This window comes from Hemicordylus capensis, chromosome 14, assembly GCF_027244095.1.
Source record: "Hemicordylus capensis ecotype Gifberg chromosome 14, rHemCap1.1.pri, whole genome shotgun sequence".
Taxonomy (NCBI): Eukaryota; Metazoa; Chordata; class Lepidosauria; order Squamata; family Cordylidae; genus Hemicordylus; species Hemicordylus capensis.
Window position 1 is genome coordinate 4,605,544 of NC_069670.1, and position 19,377 is coordinate 4,624,920.

The window sequence follows — 19,377 nt, forward strand, 5'->3', positions numbered from 1 at the left end:
GGGGAAAATGCCTCACAGCTCTGCCAGGTTTTTAGGGTTTTGTTTTTTTAATAAAGTTAAGAACAGCCCCATCCAAACCCCACTTTCTTCCCCCTCCCTCCCTCCCTCCCCCCCCACCCCCAAGTGGAAGCCCCCCAAAGCAGAAATGGGGCTAGGAGTCGTAGTCCTCTTCTTCGTCCTCCTGGGCAGGGGGCGGGGCCAGCAGCACAGTGGGGGGCACAGCCGGCAGGGCCCTCGCCGGGGCGGAGACAGGCAGGGGGATCGCGGAGACCGGCGGGGAGTTGAAATGCAGATAGGGCGCTGGGGTCCTGCAGAGAAGAACGAGGGGGTTAGTGTGGGTGGAAGGAAGCGGGTCTGCTCCCATCTTATTTATGACCTTTTCTATCCCGCTCTTCCTCCAAGGGGCCCAGAGCGATGTCCGGCATACTTGAGGTCCTCCTCACAACAACCCTGTGAAGTAGGCGAGGCTGAGAGAGAAGTGACTGGCCAAGAGACACCCTCATGGCTGAATGGGGAGTTGAACGTGGGTCTCCCTGGTCCTCATCTGGCACTCTAAGCACTACACCACGCTGTCCCTTCTGGATCAGCGGTCCTCAGAAGCCCTGTTCACAGGTTACAGGTGAAACTCGGAAAATTAGAATATCGTGCAAAAGTCCATTAATTTCAGTAATGCAAATAAAAAGGTGAAACTGATATATGAGACAGACGCATTACATGCAAAGCGAGATAAGTCAAGCCTTAATTTGTTATAATTGTGATGATCATGGCGTACAGCTCATGAAAACCCCAAATCCACAATCTCAGAAAATTAGAATATTACATGGAACCAAGAAGACAAGGATTGAAGAACAGAACAATATCGGACCTCTGAAAAGTATAAGCATGCATATGTATTCAGTACTTGGTTTGGGCCCCTTTTGCAGCAATTACTGCCTCAATGCGGCATGGCATGGATGCTATCAGCCTGTGGCACTGATGAGGTATTATGGAAGACCAGGATGCTTCATTAGCGGCCTTCAGCTCTTCTGCATTGTTTGGTCTCATGTCTCTCATCCTTCTCTTGGCAATGCTTCATAGATTCTCTATGGGGTCAGGTCAGGCGAGTTTGCTGGCCAGTCAAGCACAGTACACTGTATACTTTTCAGAGGTCCGATATTGTTCTATTCTTCAATCCTTGTCTTATTGGTTCCATGTAATATTCTAATTTTCTGAGATTGTGGATTTGGGGTTTTCATGAGCTGTACCCCATGATCATCACAATTATAACAAATTAAGGCTTGACTTATCTCGCTTTGCATGTAATGCGTCTGTCTCATATATCAGTTTCACCTTTTAATTTGCATTACTGAAATTAATGGACTTTTGCACGATATTCTAATTTTCCGAGTTTCACCTGTACATTCAGCACCCGTACAGATCTGTACACAGGTACAAGTTATTCACATGTTGAGGTCCTTCACACAAGCAAAGACTGTGTTCTAGCTGGTTTGGGGAGCTGTGTGTGTGTGTGTGTGTGCTCCCAATTTTTGGTTGTATGGAAGCAAGGTAGGAGGAAATCCCTGGGGTGGAAGTGATTGTGTGGAAGGAAGGTGGGAGGAAAATGACCCAGGTTTCCCTCCTACCTCACTTCCACACAACCACTTCTACCCAGTGCTCACACATGCAGTCTCCCATTCAACTGCAAACCAGGGTGGACCCTGCTTAGCCAAGGGGACAATTCAGGCTTGCTACCACAGGACCAGCTCTCCTCCCTGATCAGGGATTCCTCAGTGACAAAAGCCCTATTCACACATTGTGTTCAACACTCATATGGGTGTACACAGGTCCAGAGCTGTACTCCGGTACGGCTATTCATACGTTATGCTGAATCTATGTAAAGCGATTCACTTCCCATCCGTCCTATGCGTTCGAGGGACCTCTGAATGCAGGTATCGTCATTGACATAAACTCATCCATAAGTGTATTATGGTAGTCCACAATGTCTGAGGAGCCCGGTTACAGGGAGCACAGATGTGGAGCCTGGCAGCATTTGGCACCTGGCTTCAGGTGCTGCGATCCCTGGGGCCATCTCTGAGAACGAGATCTTGCAGGATGGAGTTTCTCCTCCTCTCTCTTGGGGAAGATGGGACCAGAGGCCCTGAATCTCTTCCGGCGGGGACACTGCCAACATGGGATGTGTGCACGTGGGTGGAGTCCCTCTGCTCCAGCTGTCTTCACGAGAGGGGAAGCATGGAGGGAGCTCTGAGAGGCTCAGACCTTTGCCCTCCAGTCTGAGATCTGAAAGCCAGCCACCAGGGAAGGCACTTTGGAGCAGCTGCCTTCTAAATATGGTTGTCCCTCGCCAACCGCGGTTCCCCCAGTCCCTTTTGAGCATCCGCCAGGGGGAAATTGTGACCCGTCTCACTAACCTCGAGCCGAATATCCACGGTTGGCAAGGTTTTTTAATAGTGATTTGGGGGTTGGGGTTTTTTGTAAAAAATTGGGGGGGGGTTCAATCCATACATTCTTCTTGCTGACCCTACCCTCATAATTTAAAGCGCGTTTGAGCAATTTGGGGGGGTTCAAAAATTATTATTATTACTATTATTATTACATTTATATCCTGCTCTTCCTCCAAGGAGCCCAGAGCGGTGTACTACATACTTCAGTTTCTCTTTCTCAACAACCCTGTGAAGTAGGTTAGGCTGAGAGAGACGTGACTGGCCCAGAGTCACCCAGCTAGTCTCATGGCTGAATGGGGATTTGAACTCGGGTCTCCCTGGTCCTAGTGCGGCACGCTAACCACTACACCACGCTGGCACTAAAATGCCTTTTAGTGATGGGCGTTTCAGAGGTGCAATCTGCTGACTCCTCTTGCTGGCTCTTGACGATTTTAAGATATTTTTGCCAGTTTTCTAGTATCTTCTCTTTATTTTTAGGTATTTTCGTGGTCGTGATATTCCCCTAAACCCCTGTTTCCCATTGGTTTTAATGCCTTGCCAACTGCGAATTTGCCAATCGTGGGGTTTTCCAGGAACGGAACCTCCGCGGTTGGCCAGGGACGATTGTCTGCTGCCCATCTCTAAGAATGGAGGGGAATGGGCCCATCTCCCCATTTGCCTTAGACGGGCCCATTCCCCATAATGGAGAATGAAATAAAGATGAGACCCATTAATGACCCATCCATCCCTCCGTTAACGGATCACGTTCCTGAAGGGAAGATGGGACCCATCCATTTCTCCGTTAACGAATCAGGTTCTTGATGGGAAGATGGGACCCATTAATGACCCATCCCCCCCTCCGTTAACGAGTCGCGTTCCTGAAGGGAAAATGGGACACATCCATTTCTCCGTTAACGAATCAGGTTCTTGATGGGAAGATGGGACCCATTAATGACCCATCCACCCCTCCGTTAACGAGTCACATTCCTGAAGGGAAGATGGGACCCATCCATTTCTCTGTTAACGAATCAGGTTCTTGATGGGAAGATGGGACCCATTAATGACCCATCCATCCCTCCGTTAACGAGTCACGTTCCTGAAGGGAAGATGGGACCCATCCATTTCTCCGTTAACGAATCAGGTTCTTGATGGGAAGATGGGACCCATTAATGACCCATCCCCCCCTCCGTTAACGAGTCGCGTTCCTGAAGGGAAAATGGGACACATCCATTTCTCCGTTAACGAATCAGGTTCTTGATGGGAAGATGGGACCCATTAATGACCCATCCACCCCTCCGTTAACGAGTCACATTCCTGAAGGGAAGATGGGACCCATCCATTTCTCTGTTAACGAATCAGGTTCTTGATGGGAAGATGGGACCCATTAATGACCCATCCATCCCTCCGTTAACGAGTCACGTTCCTGAAGGGAAGATGGGACCCATCCATTTCTCCGTTAACGAATCAGGTTCTTGATGGGAAGATGGGACCCATTAATGACCCATCCATCCCTCCGTTAACGAGTCGCGTTCCTGAAGGGAAAATGGGACACATCCATTTCTCCGTTAACGAATCAGGTTCTTGATGGGAAGATGGGACCCATTAATGACCCATCCATCCCTCCGTTAACGAGTCACGTTCCTGAAGGGAAAATGGGACACATCCATTTCTCCGTTAACGAATCAGGTTCTTGATGGGAAGGTTCTTGATCAGGTTCTTGATGGGAAGATGGGACCCATTAATGACCCATCCACCCCTCCGTTAACGAATCACATTCTTGAAGGCAAGACGGGCCCCGTTCTCCACAGTTGGGCCGAGAATCTGCGCTGCCCCTCAAACAAGCCAAAACCCAAGTAATAACAAGAAGCGCATCATTACGTGGGGAGATGTGGGGCAGCTCGCACCAAGGGGGCGCTCTGGGACATTTCCTCTTCGCCGTTACTGTCGCTGTCTTCCGAGTCCTCCTACACAAGAGAGAAGAAGGGTGACCAGGGCCTGATCCTGCTACTGACGTCAACCAGGGCTGCACAACCTGCAAGTAACCAAGCTGGAGGCCAGGAAACATCCAGTGGCTGAACCCTCTCTGGGCTTTGCAACCACAGAGGGGACTAGGAAGGTCCCTGGTCTCCCGGAGAAGCACCATCAACGGCTGGTGGGCTCTTCGCAGCGTGAGGGCAGGGGGTTCCACCGGTTACATTGCGACAATTTATGAGACACCGTGCAGCACACAGGCACAACACCGGCCCTGTCCCGAGGGTCAACAGCCTTCGCTTCTACCCCTGCTGACTGAGCAAAGAGGCACCTTCTAAAGTGGCGGCTCTCTGGACTTTAGCAGGTGGAGAGCAGCTGGCCCTCTCCGGCCCCAGCACAGCACCCCTCCAGTGGCTGTGGGCTGGAATCTGCCTTGTGTTTCTTTTCCAACTATGAGCCCTTTGGGGACGGGGAGCCATTTTATTGATACATGATTTATTTCTCAGTGGGTGAACATTTGGTTGAAGAGTGGCATATAAATATTCATAGTACATAGGAGCATAGGAAGCTGTCGTCTACTGAGTCAGACCCTTGGTCCATCTAGCTCAGAATTGCCTTCACAGACTGGCAGCGGCTTCTCCAAAGTTGCAGGCAGGAATCTCTCTCAGCCCGATCTTGGAGATGCTTCCAGGGAGGGAACTGGGAACCTTCTGCTCTTCTCAGAGCGGCCCCATCCGCTAAGGGGAATACCTTACAATGCGCACACATCAAATCTCCCATTCAAATGCAAACCAGGGTAGACCCTGCTTAGCAAAGGGGACAATTCGTGCTTGCTGCCACAAGACCAGCTTACCTCTTGCTCCGAGTCTGTGCCGGATTGCTTTGGATCTCTGCCCTTGCCTGCGGTGCCGCCGTTCTTCCGCCCGCTGCCGGGCTTCCGGCCCCTGAACCAGAGAAGAAGTGGCCGGGGGGCGGGGGTGGGGGAGAGACGGGACGGGACGACGACAGAAATGTGGATGTGAAAGAGAGGCAGATTTACCGCGCCAGGAGAGAGATGCACAGCGGGCATGCTCCTGCCTCCGGCTAACTGAGCAAAGAGGCGCCTTTTTCAAAGCAGCAATTCTCTTTCTGGAGCAGGAGGAGAGCAGCCGGTCCTATCCGTCCCCAGCACAGCATCCCTCCAGAGGCTGTTGCTGAAATCTGCCATGTTTTTTTGTTTGTTTTTTAAGATTGTGAGCCCTTTGGGGACAGGGAGCCATCTATGTAAATCGCTTTGGGAACTTTGGTTGAAAAGCGGTCTATAAAAACGATCGCATTCCTATTCCTGCCTGGAATAGAAGCAGTAGCTGGAGGCAATCCACGAACACGGGGAGAGGGTGGGATTCCTCGCAGGAGTAAAGACCATTCAATAAATAGAAATGTGCTAAATAAGTTAAATCAATTTTAAGAACAATTCTTTGGGAGGGCTGAATAGCACCTGTGCATGCCACACTTTGGCAATGTCATTAAAAATAAGAATTCCTAGTCCACAGAGCCATAGGAAGCTGCCATATACTGAGTCAGACCCTTGGTCCATCTAGCTCAGTATAGTCTATTATGATTTACATTTTTTATATCCCGCTCTTCCTCCCAGGAGCCCAGAGCGGTGTACTACATACTTGAGTTTCTCTTTCACAACAACCCTGTGAAGTCGGTTAGGCTGAGAGAGAAGTGGCTGGCCCAGAGTCACCCAGCTAGTTTCATGGCTGAATGGGGATTTGAACTTGGGTCTCCCTGGTCCTAGTCCAGCACTGTAACCACTACACCACGCTGGCAGTCTACCCAGACTGGCAGCAGCTTTTCCAAGGTTGCAGGCAAGAGTCTCTCCCGGCCCTATCTTGGAGATGCTGCCAGGGAGGGAACTTGGAACCTTCTGCTCTTCCCAAAGCAGCTCCATCCCCTAAAGGGAATATTTTACAGTGCTCACACATGTAGTCTCCCATTCAAATGCAAACCAGGGTGGACCCTGCTTTGCTACCAGAAGACCAGCTCTCCTGGATAAGTTTGAAAAGGTCAAGCAAGTTTCATTAGTGAGGCAAACGAAGGAACAACATTAATTACTTTAACTCTCTGAGTATTCAATGTATAGCAACATCCTCGCTGCCTTAATAACATTTTTTGCCATTCCTCAAACGAGTTGTTGTAGGTCAGGCCTGCTCACCGCAGCGCCCCCACACCTGTTTTTGGACTACAACACCCATAATCCCCCTCCACAGTGGCCAGGGATTATGGGAGTTGTAGGCCAACATCGGTCAGGCCCGTTCTTGAGTCATCCCTGACACAAGCTCAGACCTGCTCAATTTTGGCCCTGCTGCAGATGTTGGCCTACAACTCCCATAATCCCTGGCCACTGAGGCAGGAGTTGTAGTCCAACATCTGCAGGAGGGCCAAAGTTGAGCAGGCCTGCTCTAGAGATGGGATTCTCAAACTTGGGTCCCCAGATGTTATTGGACTTCAACTCCCATAATCCCCAACCAAAGGCCACTGAGGCTGGGGATTATGGGAGTTGAAGTCCAACAACACCTGAGGACCCAAGTTTGAGAATCCCTGCTCTAGAGGTAGCATGCTGACGACGTCCGGCTCCAGTCCGAACCGGCTCCCCGGTCCCAGTCCGAGGCAACGGCCCGGATTCCTCAGGGGGAAAGTACCTCGTCCAGCGTTTGCTTACCTTCTGGACACTTTCTCGCCCTCCATGTGGTTGTCCTCCACGTCCCCTTGCATGTCTGGCACAGAAGCAACGAGGTCCTTCAGGAAGTCAAACTGCTGCTCCAACTCTATGCACTGCTTCCTGTCGAAGCAACACCCCAGATCAACAGGCGAACCTTCGTATCGGCGGACTCCATAGCTGCCGTTTCACGTATCGGTTGGGGACCTGGCACCCATCCGTTTCGCGTATCGGTCGGGGAATTGGCACCCAATCTCGGTATACGCGGGGAAAACCCCCAGCAACAGAGGAGTTAAATTCTGTGAATCCACGGGTCGGGGGTCATTTCTGGCTTGGAGGTCATTTCTGGTTGCCATGTTGGGATCGGGAGCTTCAAAATGGCTCCTTAGGGGGCGGTGGGGGAAAACCTGTGATTTTTGGCTCATTTGCTGTTATTGGGGGTACTGATGTGCTGCTGGGACCCACGGGTCATGGTAGGCGACTCAACGCCACCGCATTTTTAGAGCCATTTTATTCTTATTTTGAACATTTTCCTGACCTCCAGGATCGTAACCCTCGCTCTCCCATTGTCCGAATGCCTCCGTATTCGCGGCTTCCATATCTGCAGGAGCAGCGGAGAATGGAACCCCCGCAAAAACGGAGATTCTCGTGTACGGTCAGGCAGAGACAACACGGTGGGACAACTTGACCAAAAAAAAAAGGCAAGCTCCTAGTCCTCATGGTTTCAGAGGAAAAATACCAGATTGGTGAACATAGACTGACATTGGCTGCCAGTAACCTGAGGGGGTGGACATTTTTCCATTCCCAAAAAGGCACTTATTCATAAAATAATTATTAATAATAATAATAATAATAATAATATACATATCTTTATACCGCCCAAAACTTACGACTCTGGGCAGTTTACAACAAGATAAAAGCCACATTAAAACATTAGTTAAAAACAAAAACAAGCAATGTAAAAACACAACAATTGAACGTTTTTAAAACAATATTCTAAAACAACATTAAAAACAATCAAAAAACTAACATGCAACACAACCAATGGATACAATACAAACTGGGCAGGTTACGGGTTTTAATTAACGTTTTCTTCCCCCCGCCAGGAAAACTTACACACTTTTAACGTTTCGACTCTGCACGTTCCGACTCTGCACACTGCCTAGAGGGGTCTAGACCAGGGTTTCCCCAGCGTTGAGAATCCCTGGTCTAGATCAGGCCGTATTGAAACAGGGCAGAACAATAAATAATAAAATACTCTGCCTTGCTGGGCATGCGCAAATTAGAACGTTAACTGTTCTTGATGCCTCCGTTTCTCCCCGCTCTTACTCACAGGTGTGATGTCGTCATGGTCTTGGCGTTCCTCGACTGCGTCACGTGGCACGCCTTCCTCAGCAAGGATTCTAGGAAAAGCTCCAACGCCCGGGCTTGGGACAGCCGAGGGTTAAGGGATGCCAAGAAAAGTTCCCCCCAAACTTTGGCACAAGGGACATCATCGCCCAATCGCTATGCTGAATAGCTACGCCCACCTCCCACCCACCTGCCCTCCCTGTCCACAGATGGGCGTCCGGAGGACTCCCGGACACCCCCAGCTGGAAAAGGAGGAGCTGCTGTTGCCCGGTGCTGGCCAGCAAGCCAGGAGAGCTGGCCTGGTGGCCGCAAGCATGAACTGCCCCCTTTGCTAAGCAGGGTCTGCCCTGGTTTGCATTTGAATGGGAGACTACGCGTGGGAGCGCTGTAAGAGATTCCCCTCAGGGGGTGGGAAGAGCAGAAGGTTCCCAGTTCCCTCCCTGGCAGCATCTCCAAGATAGGGCTGTGAGAGAGAGACTCCTGCCTGCAACCTTGGAGAAGCCACTGCCAGCCTGTGCAGACACCGAACATAGGAAGCTGCCTTCCACGGAGTCAGACCTTTATAATGAGTCAGCCGCTGCCAGTCTGTGAAGATATACCACATAGGAAGCTGCCTTCTACTGAGTCAGACCCTCGGTCCATCTAGCTCAGGATCGTCTACCCAGACTGGCAGCGGCTTCTCCGAGGTTGCAGGCAGGAGTCTCTCTCTCACAGCCCTATCTTGGAGATGCTGCCAGGGAGGGAACTTGGGACCTTCTGTAAAGCAATTAGAACAGGCCCACTCAACTTAGCCCCTCCCCATCTATTTTTGGACTACAACTCCCATAATCCCCAGTCACAGCTGTTTTTGGACTACAACTCCCATTATCCCCAGCCAGAGCTGTTTTGGGACTACAACACCCATCATCCCCTGCCACAGTGCCCAACAGCCATGGGTTATGGGAGTTGTAGGCCAATGTCTGCAGGAGGGCCGCAACTGAGCAGCCCTGGGTTAGAGCGTCGGGCTAGAACCGGAGAGACCCCGAGTTCAAATCCTCGTGCGGCCACAAAACACACTGGGTGACTCTGGGCCAGTCCCTTTGCTCTCGGCCTAGACCACCTCGCAGGGTTGCGGCGGGGATCAACACAGCCCTGTACGCCATTCTGGGCTCCTTGGAGGAAGAGCAGGACAGAAATGTAAAAATAAAACGATACACTGAGCAGTGTCAGCGGCGGGTTCTTCCGAACCGTTGTCCCGTGTCGTGCTGAAGCTGAATGGGTGTTTGCTGGGGAGGGGAGGGGCAGGGAGGGGAGGGGCACTGGGGCTGGCTGGGGAGGGGTGCCCCCCAAATCTAGCACCAGCCAGGTCAGCAGGAGCGGCAAAAAGGATACAGATGATCACAGGGACAGCCGCAGCAACTTTGCCAATCTCTTCATCCGTCTGCATGATCTTCTTGATCCGAGCCTGGGGAAGAGGAGAGGGAGAATCAGTGGGAACCCTCTGGCCTTCTCCCGCTGCTGCACAACCACCACCAGGGTCGCCCGCACCGGCTCTTTCTGCCTCGGTTCCCCATTTGTAAAATGCACGCCATCGCCCCCTGCCTCGTAGGGTTGCTCTTGGGGTTGAGGCCAGAAGGTACTTCACAGATTTTAAACGGATAAAGGTGCTTTGGACTTGGACCTTCTCTACGGCGGTCCTGGGACTCTGGAGCACATTCTCTGTCCGAATAAAAGAGCGACCCCAACTGAGCAAAGAGACAACTTTTAAAAGTGGCGATTCTCTTGTGCTTAGCAGGGGGAGAACAACTGGCCCTCTCCATCCCCAGCACAGCCTCCCTCCAGTGGCAGCTGCTTCTGTCTACCTTATGTTTCTTTTTTGAAATTGTGAGTCCTTTGCGGACACTGGGAGCCATTTTATTTCTTTCTTGAGATCTATGTAAACCGCTTTGAGAACTTTGGTTGGAAAGCAGGCTATAAATACTATTATTATTATTATTTATTCGATTTCTATACCGTATTTATTTATTTATTTATTTATTTTATTTCAATTTCTATACTACCCTTCCAAAAATGGCTCAGGGTGGTTGACACAGAGAAATAATAAATAAATAAGATGGATCCCTGTCCCTAAAGAGCTCACAATCTAAAAGAATACAAGACAGCCACTAGCAACAGTCATTGAAGATACTTATACATATCCATATGTCTAATCTTAAAAATAAATAAAAAACCACCTCTCAAGACATACCTGTCCAATCAGGCTTTTAGTTACATTTTATCATTGCTGTGAATATTTTTATTGGCTTCCTTTAACTTTGGCTGTATTTTACATATTTATACAAACTCACCCACCGCCCTTGAGAAGTATATTAGACAGTTTATAAATATGAGAAAACAAACAATAGACAAGAGAGAAATCATTCTCCCTCTCTCACAACACTAGAACCAGGGGTCACCCCATGAAACTGAAGGTTGGGAAATTTAGGACCGACAAGCGGAAGGACTTTTCCACACAGCGCAGCATCAACCTATGGAACTCTCTGCCACAAGATGTGGTGACAGCCAACAGCCTGGATGGCTTTAAGAGGGGGTTTAGATAAATTCATGGAGGATGGGTCTATCAGTGGCTACTAGTCTGGTGGCTGTGGGGCACCTCCAGCCTCAGAGGCACGATGCCTCTCAATCCCAGTTGCAGGGGAGCAACAGCAGGAGAGAAAGCATGCCCTCATCTCTTGCCTATGGGCTTCTCAGAGGCATCTGGTGGGCCACTGTGTCAAACAGGATGCTGGACTAGATGGGCTTCCTTGGGCCTGATCCAGCAGGGCTCTTCTTATGCTCTTAAACGTTCCGCAGTAGGTATATGCTCAGTATCCTTTGCTGTGAAGACAGATGCAAAGAACTCATTCAGCCTGGATGGGTTTAAGAGGGGTTTCGATAAATTCATGGAGGACAGGGCTAGCAAGGGCTACTAGTCTGGTGGCTACAGGCCACCTCTAGCCGCAGAGCCAAGATGCCTCGGAATCCCAGTTGCAGAGGAGCAACGGCAGGAGAGAGGGCATGCCTTTGTCTCTTGCCAGTGGGCTTCCCAGAAGCTGGGAGACCACGTGACTAACCTGAAACGCACTCTTACCCATGAAAATGGCCTGGGCGAGTACCTCTTGGACCAGAAACATCCGGTGGGAAACAGGATGCTGGACTAGATAGGCCTTGGACCTGATCCAGCAGGGCTGTTCTTATGAGGCACCCGCCTCAATGCAGAACATGGGCAGCTGCCGTATACTGAGTTAGACCCTTGGTCCATCTCGCTCAGTATTGTCTACCCAGACTAGCAGCGGCTTCTCCAAGGTTGCAGGCAGGAATCTCTCTCAGCTCTGTCTTGGAGATGCTGCCAGGCAGGGAACGTGGATGCTCTTTCCAGAGCGTCTTTCCATCCCCCAAGGGGAAGATCTCCCAGTGCTCACACATCAAGTCTCCCATTCATATGCAACCAGGGCGGACCCTGCTTAGCTAAAAGGACAAGTCACGCTTGCTACCACCAGACCAGCTCTCCTCTCCTGGCACTCAGGGTGTGGCAGGGGGCTGCCTGCCAAAGCACAGCACGCACCCAGCCCTGGTAAAAAAAGGACACACCCCACGCAGAGAGCTTGTTTTTCTGGCATCACACCCAAGCGATCCTGTCTGGAACAAAATGCAGTGTGATCCAGCGGCCACCCTCCTGGCCTTGGACCGGAGAGGGTTGTGTTCCTGGCTTCTCCTAGCTTGGCCTTGTGGCGGCAAGTACAAATTGTCCCCTTTGCTAAGCAGGGTCCACCCTGGTTTGCATTTGGATGGGAGACTACATGTGTGAGCACTGTATCTGTGTGAGCCCTGTAAGATATCCCCCTCAGGGGGATGGGGCCGCTCTGGGAAGAGCACCTGCCTGCTTGCATGCAGAAGGTTCCACGTTCCCTCCCTGGCATCATCTCCAAGATAGGGCTGAGAGAGATTCCTGCCTGCAACCTTGGAGAAGCCGCTGCCAGTCTGTGAAGACAATACGGAGCTAGGTAGACCAATGGTCTGACTCAGTATATGGCAGCTTCCTGTGTTCACAGGATGATCAGATGCTTTCTTTGCCTCCCCAAATTTTACTGGGAACAGCAGCTGCAGGAAAATCAAATTCAGAAGCGGAATATCAAATATTTAGAAGAGGAAAGTGGCTACAAAATCCAGCTGAGGGGTACTCAAAAACCTGGTAGATATTCAAAATGGCTACCACAAAGGCTCAAACTATCACACACACACACACACACACACACACACATCCCACAATGTACAAGATGGACCAATTGGTCTAAGAAGATGACAGCATTGTTGAACCACAGGCTCAAGGAGGCTATAAAAAGGCAGGGAGACTTTCTTGAAAAAAGGAGAAGTTTGGGCCAAATGAAGAAAAATATGGAACCAAGTCAGATGCAATGCAATCGGTGGAAGAACTGCTAGTAATCATAATTTTATACAAAGTTTAAAATTATTTAAACAGAGAGCACAGGTGTAGCATATTGATTCAGAGACTGAGCGATGAATAGAACACAGGAACATAGGAAGCAGCCACATACTGAGTCAGACCCTTGGTCCATCTAGCTCAGGATTGTCTACACTGACTGGCAGCGGCTTCTCCAAGGTTGCAGGCAGGAGCCTCTCTCAGACCTATCTGGAGATGCTGCCAGGGAGGGAACTTGGGACCTTCTGCAAGCAAGCAGGCAGACACTTTTCCCAGAGCGGCCCCATCCCCTAAGGGGAATATCTCCCAGTGCTCACATGTAGTCTCCCATTCAAATGCAAACCAGGGCAGACCCTGCTTAGCAAAGGAGACAATTCATCCTTACCACCACAAGACCAGCTCTCCTAATATCATCTCTAAGACCGAAATTATTATTTATCTAATACATAAGACTTTACACATTACTAAATATCTAAATCATACTTAAATATATTAAATATCTAACTTAGGAAAGCAATAAAAAAAAAGCAGCAGCGCTGCTCAAAGTGACAAGGTTGAGTCTTGACAAGTTTCCTTTGGATCTAGGAGCCAGCCCAAACATTTAGGAGCCAGACATTTGATAAAATTAGTGGACTTCATAATGACCTTAGAGGTAAAGGTAATGAGTGCTGTCGAGTCGGTGTCGACTCGTGGTGACCACAGAGTCCTGTGGTTGTCTTTGGTAGGATACAGGAGGGGTTGACCATTGCCTCCTCCCGCTCAGTATGAGATGATGCCTTTCAGCATCTTCCTATATCGCTGCTGCCCGATACAGGTGTTTCCCATAGTCTGGGAAACATCCCAGCGGGGATTCGAACCGCCAACCTCTGGCTTGCTAGTCAAGTCATTTCCCCACTGTGCCACCAGAGGGAAGAGTAAACAGGCTTCTCTTTACAAACAGAACAGACAACTCTGAATTTGAGATGATCCCCTTACAAAGTAGAGGTCAAATACAGGTGATACCTGCATTTTCTCGAAAGGAACTGGTCTCTGAATTCAAGATGACCTCCTGATTTCTAATATCAAAAAACTTGGGGGGAAACCTAGTCTTGCAGGTAAATATAGTACTTACTTAGAAGAGAAACAGGACTTCTTGGGGCAAATATATTTTTTATTAAATAACTCTGCCTCTGTAACTTGCCTAGGGAGCAAGAGGTTGCGGGGTTCGAATCCCCGCTGGGATGTTTCCCAGACTATGGGAAACACCTGTATCGGGCAGCAGCGATATAGGAAGATGCTGAAAGGCATCATCTCATACTGCGCGGGAGGAGGCAATGGTCAACCCCTCCTGTATTCTACCAAAGATAAGCACAGGGCTCTGTGGTCTCCACGAGTCGACACCGATTCGACAGCACACAACTTTACCTAGCCAAGCCTAGGTGCCACAGGGAATTTCTAGGGGGCATGGCTCCTGGAAAGCCCTAAAAAGCCCTAAAAGCAGCCCAGAAGAAAAACTGGAGTACTGCAGAGAAAGCTGAATGAATTCTTCACATCTCATGGGGAAATGTGGATTTTAAAAAAAAAAACTTCTGCAGAGAAAATGCCCACACTTTTCTAGAAGTGCATCTGAGGACGGGTCCAATGAAGATCGCCGAGGGTGACGTTTTTAGAACTAATTGACGGATTTGTTGGGGCCACCAGATGGCATTCACCGGAGAGATTTGAGGAAGAGGAGGAGGATGTGGAAATGCAGATATTTTAACAAAACATGAAGCTTATCATTAAAATCAGTCTCCTCATTGGAATGTTGGAACCCTTGACCTGGGATTATGTGAAGCAGAGCACACTATAAAGTAATTTCTCAGCCTTCAACCTCTCCCCTTGAAGAATTAAATGAATTTAGGGTTTTTTTGTGGAAACTGGGAGCAGAGATCTACTTATGTAAGGAGCTGTCCACAGATCAGAATACACATAAGGACAGCCCTGCTGGATCAGGCACAAGGAATCCCATCTAGTCCAGCATGCTGTTTCACACAGTGGCCCACCAGATGCCTCTGAGAAGCCCACAGGCAAGAGGAATGTGCATGCCATCTCTCCTGCTGTTGCTCTCCTGCAACTGGGATTGAGAGGCATCCTGCCTCTGAGGCTGGAGGTGGCCGATAGCCCTCAGACTAGTAGCCCTTGATAGGCCTGTCCTCCATGAATCTGTCTAAGCCCCTTTTAAAGCCATCCAAGCTGGTGGACATCACCACATCTTGTGGCAGAGAATTCCACGGATTAATTCTGCGCTGTGTGAAAAAGTGCTTCCTCTTGTTGGTCCTAAAATTCTCGACCTTCAGTTTCATGGGGTGACCCCGTTTCTAGTGTTGTGAGAGAGGGAGAGAAATTTCTCTCGGCATACCCTCTCCACTCCATGCATCATTTTAGACACTTCGATCATGTCTCCTCTTAGTCGCCTCTTTTCCAAGGTAAAGAGCCCCAGATGCTGTAGTCTAGCCAGTGTGGGATCCCACATTGGATGGGATTTTTGATGAATGGTGGGGAAAATGTTGCCAAGTGCTCCAGAAAGGTGGGAGTTATTTAGGAGGCAATGCCACATAGGGAACAAGATCTCGTTTGTAACTTCCCGATTGCCACAAAGCGTATTGCGTGGGGAAAAGAGGGAGCAGTCATTCAGAAATAAAAGAATGGTTTCCTAAGCTACGGGATAATATAGCTGCAAGGATAAAAGAAGTGTGTTCATGAGCATCACATGCCCATTCCGTGGGGCAGATTTGCTGGTTACCGGTTTGCTTCCTGGCTAAATTCAAAGTTTGGACCTTTAAAGCCCCACATGGCTTGAGGCTGGAGTATCGGTCAGATTGCATACACCCATATGAATCTGCCAAGGCACTGCAGACGACTCAGCGTGCGGTGAAATTCGTCAGGTGGGGATGAGAGACAGGGCCTTTTTGGTTATGGCCCCTCAGCTTTGGAATGCCCTGCTGGAAGAGTCTCGCTGTGCTCTCTGTGAGTTTTTTTAAAAGCACCTGGAAAACCCATCTTTTCAGAGAGGCGTTTGAGTGTTTTATCTACAGCTCTATCTGGTGGGTTTTTAATTTTCAACTTTGCTTTTAGAAGGGTCCTATTTTTCAGTTTGCTTCTGAACTTTGGTGCTAGAGAAGGCTTTTGAGGAGCCAGGAAAACAAACAAATGGATCATCGAACAAATCCATCCAGAATTTTCACTCGCAGCAATGACCAGGCTCAAACTATCCTATTTTGGACACATTCTGCGAAGACCCAGCTCCCCTGAGAAGTCCATCATGCTGGGGAAAGTGGAAGGAAAGAGAAGAAGAGGATGATCAGCAGAAAGGTGGATGGACTCGATGACAACAGCAATGAATACAACACGGAGAGATCTTCAAGTCCAAGTTGAAGACAGACCATCCTGGAGAGAATCTGTCTATGTGGTCGCTAAGCATACACAATTGTGGTTTCCATGTTCATAACTGATCATGATCTATAGAATATTATATGTGGTGGGTGGATTGTTTTTCTTATTTTTGTCGCTAAGAGTCGACACCAACTTGACGGCACTTAATCAATCAATTTCTTAGTTGTTTTACTTATTCTCTTATGGTTATACTGTTGATTGTTTTGTCAGTTTCCTGAGCAGTCCTGCATTCGAAGAGCAGGATATAAATATTTGAAAACAAACAAACAATAATCCAGAGGTCAGACCAATCATTTTCAAAGGAAGTAGCCCCTAAGCCCTATCTTGGAGATGCTTCCAGGGAGGGAATCTGGAACCTAGATGCTCTTCCCAGAGCAGCTCCATCCCCAAAGGGGGATATCCGACCGTGCTCACACATGTAGTCTCCCATCCAAATGCACACCAGGGCAGACCCTGCTTAGCAAAGGGGACAATCCATGCTTGCCACCACAAGACCAGCAAAGCAACTTCTCTGCCACTGAGTTATACCCCTCCGCACAAAAAGACCATATTGGACATGGGCCCCACACTTAAAAAACAACAACAAAAGCAACCATTAACATAGGTACCGAGGAGTTTGCCTTCTACCAAGTCCAGCCACCGGTGGTCCATCTAGCTCGGTACTGTCTCCTCTGACAGCTGCTGGCCAGAGTTTCAGATGAGGGCCTTTCCGGAGACGCTGCCAGCCAGGGTTGAACCCTGAAACCCAGCATCTTTCTGGAGATGCTGCCAGCCAGGGTTGAACCCTGAAATCCAGCATCTTTCTGGAGATGCTGCCAGCCACGGTTGAACCCTGAAATCCAGCATCTTTCTGGAGATGCTGCCAGCCAGGGTTGAACCCTGGAAGGCAGCGACTCCAGGAAGACCAGATGCTGTCCAGCCACTGAACTCCTGCCCCATCCCTTAGCACGGGGCGGGGGGGGGGGGCCTCCATCCTCTAACAGGGATTCCCAGATGTTGTTGACTCCAACCCCAATAATTCTCAAGAAAAAGGCTTTGCAGCTGGAGATTCTGGGAGTTGGTGTCAACACCCTCGGGGGGGGGGGATCCCTGTTGGAGGGAACCCTGGCTCCATCCCCACCCCGCCTCCCCAGAGGCCGCCGGACTCCAACTCCCATCATGCTCAGACACAATGGCTGACGGCAGCACTCCCGGAGGAATGCCGGGAAATGTAGTCCATCCACATCTGGAGGGACGCGAGGCCGGCCGGGGGCTGCCTAGGGCTGGGGAGGTTTGCCTCTAGGGAGTTCCCAGAGGGGCGTCTGATCCATGGGGCTTTCTTGAGGGGTGGGGGAGAGAGAGACGCTTCTCCCCCACGGCTCTGTGCGGGGGCTTCCAATAGGAAGCTCGACCTTCCCAGGCTGGCAGCATCAGGAAGCCCCCAGCAGCCAACACCACCACCCCCCGCGCCGAAGCAGAGCAAGAGCGACGGCAGGACCCTGCAGGGCGAGCGAGCGGGGCAGGGGCCCCTCCCCCGGGGTAAAGGGCTGCTCTGCTCCCGCGGGGCTGCCCCGGGGTAGCGGCGGCGGCTCTCACCGGCGGGAAGCGCGCGTTGTACTTCTTCTTCTTGCTCGGCATCGCGCCCGCCTCTCCCGCTCCGGGCCTGCGGCGAAGAAGAAGAAGCAGCCGCCGAATCCCCCCCCGCTCCGCAGCCGCAGCAGCAGCAGCAGCGCCGTCGGAAGGAGCCGCCTCGCCCGACGCAGGCAGCCGCCGCCGCCGGCCTCGCGCGGCCCTAGCGCCGCGCCGCCGCTGGAGTGACGGAGGCACGCTGGCGCGCCTGCGCGCAACCAATGACCCATTCATGGAAAGAAAAAGAAGAAGAAAAAGCAACAACAACGCGGAGAGAGCGAGAGCGGAAGAGGGAAGAAGGAGAGAGGCGCGCGCCGCCTGCAGCGCCACCCCCCGTTCAGAACTGGCTATTGGCACCTCCTTTTGTGTCCAGTTAGTTTGAGTGTGTGTGTGTGTGTTTGTTTGTTTGTCATCGTCATTGTTTTTATTTGTTTGTTTGTTTGTTTGTTTCCTTAACCACATTTATGTCCTGTCCTTCCTCCTTGAGTCATTTTTTATTATGATCATCATTATTATTTCCTTGACTTTATTATTTATGACATCCTGCCCTTCCTCCTTTAATTATTAACAATTAATGTGTTATAATTATGCTGTTTACACACAGTCTTCCAGAAGTTGACTGGTCGATGACCCAAATAAAATGATTCTGATTCTGATTTTGCCAGAGGTTATTGACTGGATTGGGTACTTTAATTATCGGACCCTTTCCAAGGGTCTAGGATTATTATTGTTGTTGTTGTCGTCGTCATTATTGACCCTGAGCCAATTTTGGAAGGGCGGTATAGAAATTGAATAAATAAATAAGTATTTCGTTACTCTTATTAATTATATCCTGCCCTACCTCTAATAATAATAATAATAATAATAATAATAATTGCCTTAACCATATTTATATCCTGCCCTTCCTCCTTTATTAATTATTATTATTATTTCCTTAACTATATTTATATCCTGCCCTTCCTTCTTTATTGATTATTATCATTTTTATTTCCTTAACCTGATCATTAATTATATCCTGCCCTTCTTCCTTTAATTATTAATTAATTATCATCATTATTATTATTTCCTTAATCTTATTAATTCTAACCAGCCCTCCCTCATTATTATTATCATTATTTCCTTAACCATATGTATATCGTGCCTTTCCTCCTCCTCTAATAATAATAATAATAAATAATAACTGGGTGCAGTTCCAAAACAACTTGAAGAGCACCCCAACACCATAGGGGCCACAGAAATCACCACCAGCCAATTACAAAAAGCAGCTTTACTGGGAACAGCCTATATTCTGCAACGATATCTATAACAATAACAGCAACAACGTTGACCATAAAATCCAGCCATCCCAGGTCCTTGGGAAGGACTCGATGTCTGGATCAAACCAACCAGTCAATCACACCTGCCTGACTGTGTGAATAAATAAATAAATAAATAAATAATTTTCCTTAGAT

At 49.4% G+C, this 19,377-nt stretch overlaps 1 protein-coding gene across 1 annotated transcript; it reads right to left on the reverse strand.

The window, feature by feature from the left end:
• Positions 1–112: 112 nt before the first annotated feature.
• On the reverse strand, positions 113–18,127 carry DRAP1 (DR1 associated protein 1). Its single transcript, XM_053277892.1, has 7 exons — positions 17,894–18,127; positions 9,817–9,889; positions 8,429–8,522; positions 7,099–7,218; positions 5,245–5,335; positions 4,299–4,384; positions 113–308 (listed from the first exon to the last, which is right to left on the reverse strand). Exons 1-7 carry the CDS (start codon positions 17,933–17,935, stop codon positions 152–154), a joined length of 663 nt encoding a protein of 220 aa, XP_053133867.1. The 5' UTR covers positions 17,936–18,127; the 3' UTR covers positions 113–151.
• Between the last annotated feature and the right edge of the window lie 1,250 nt (positions 18,128–19,377).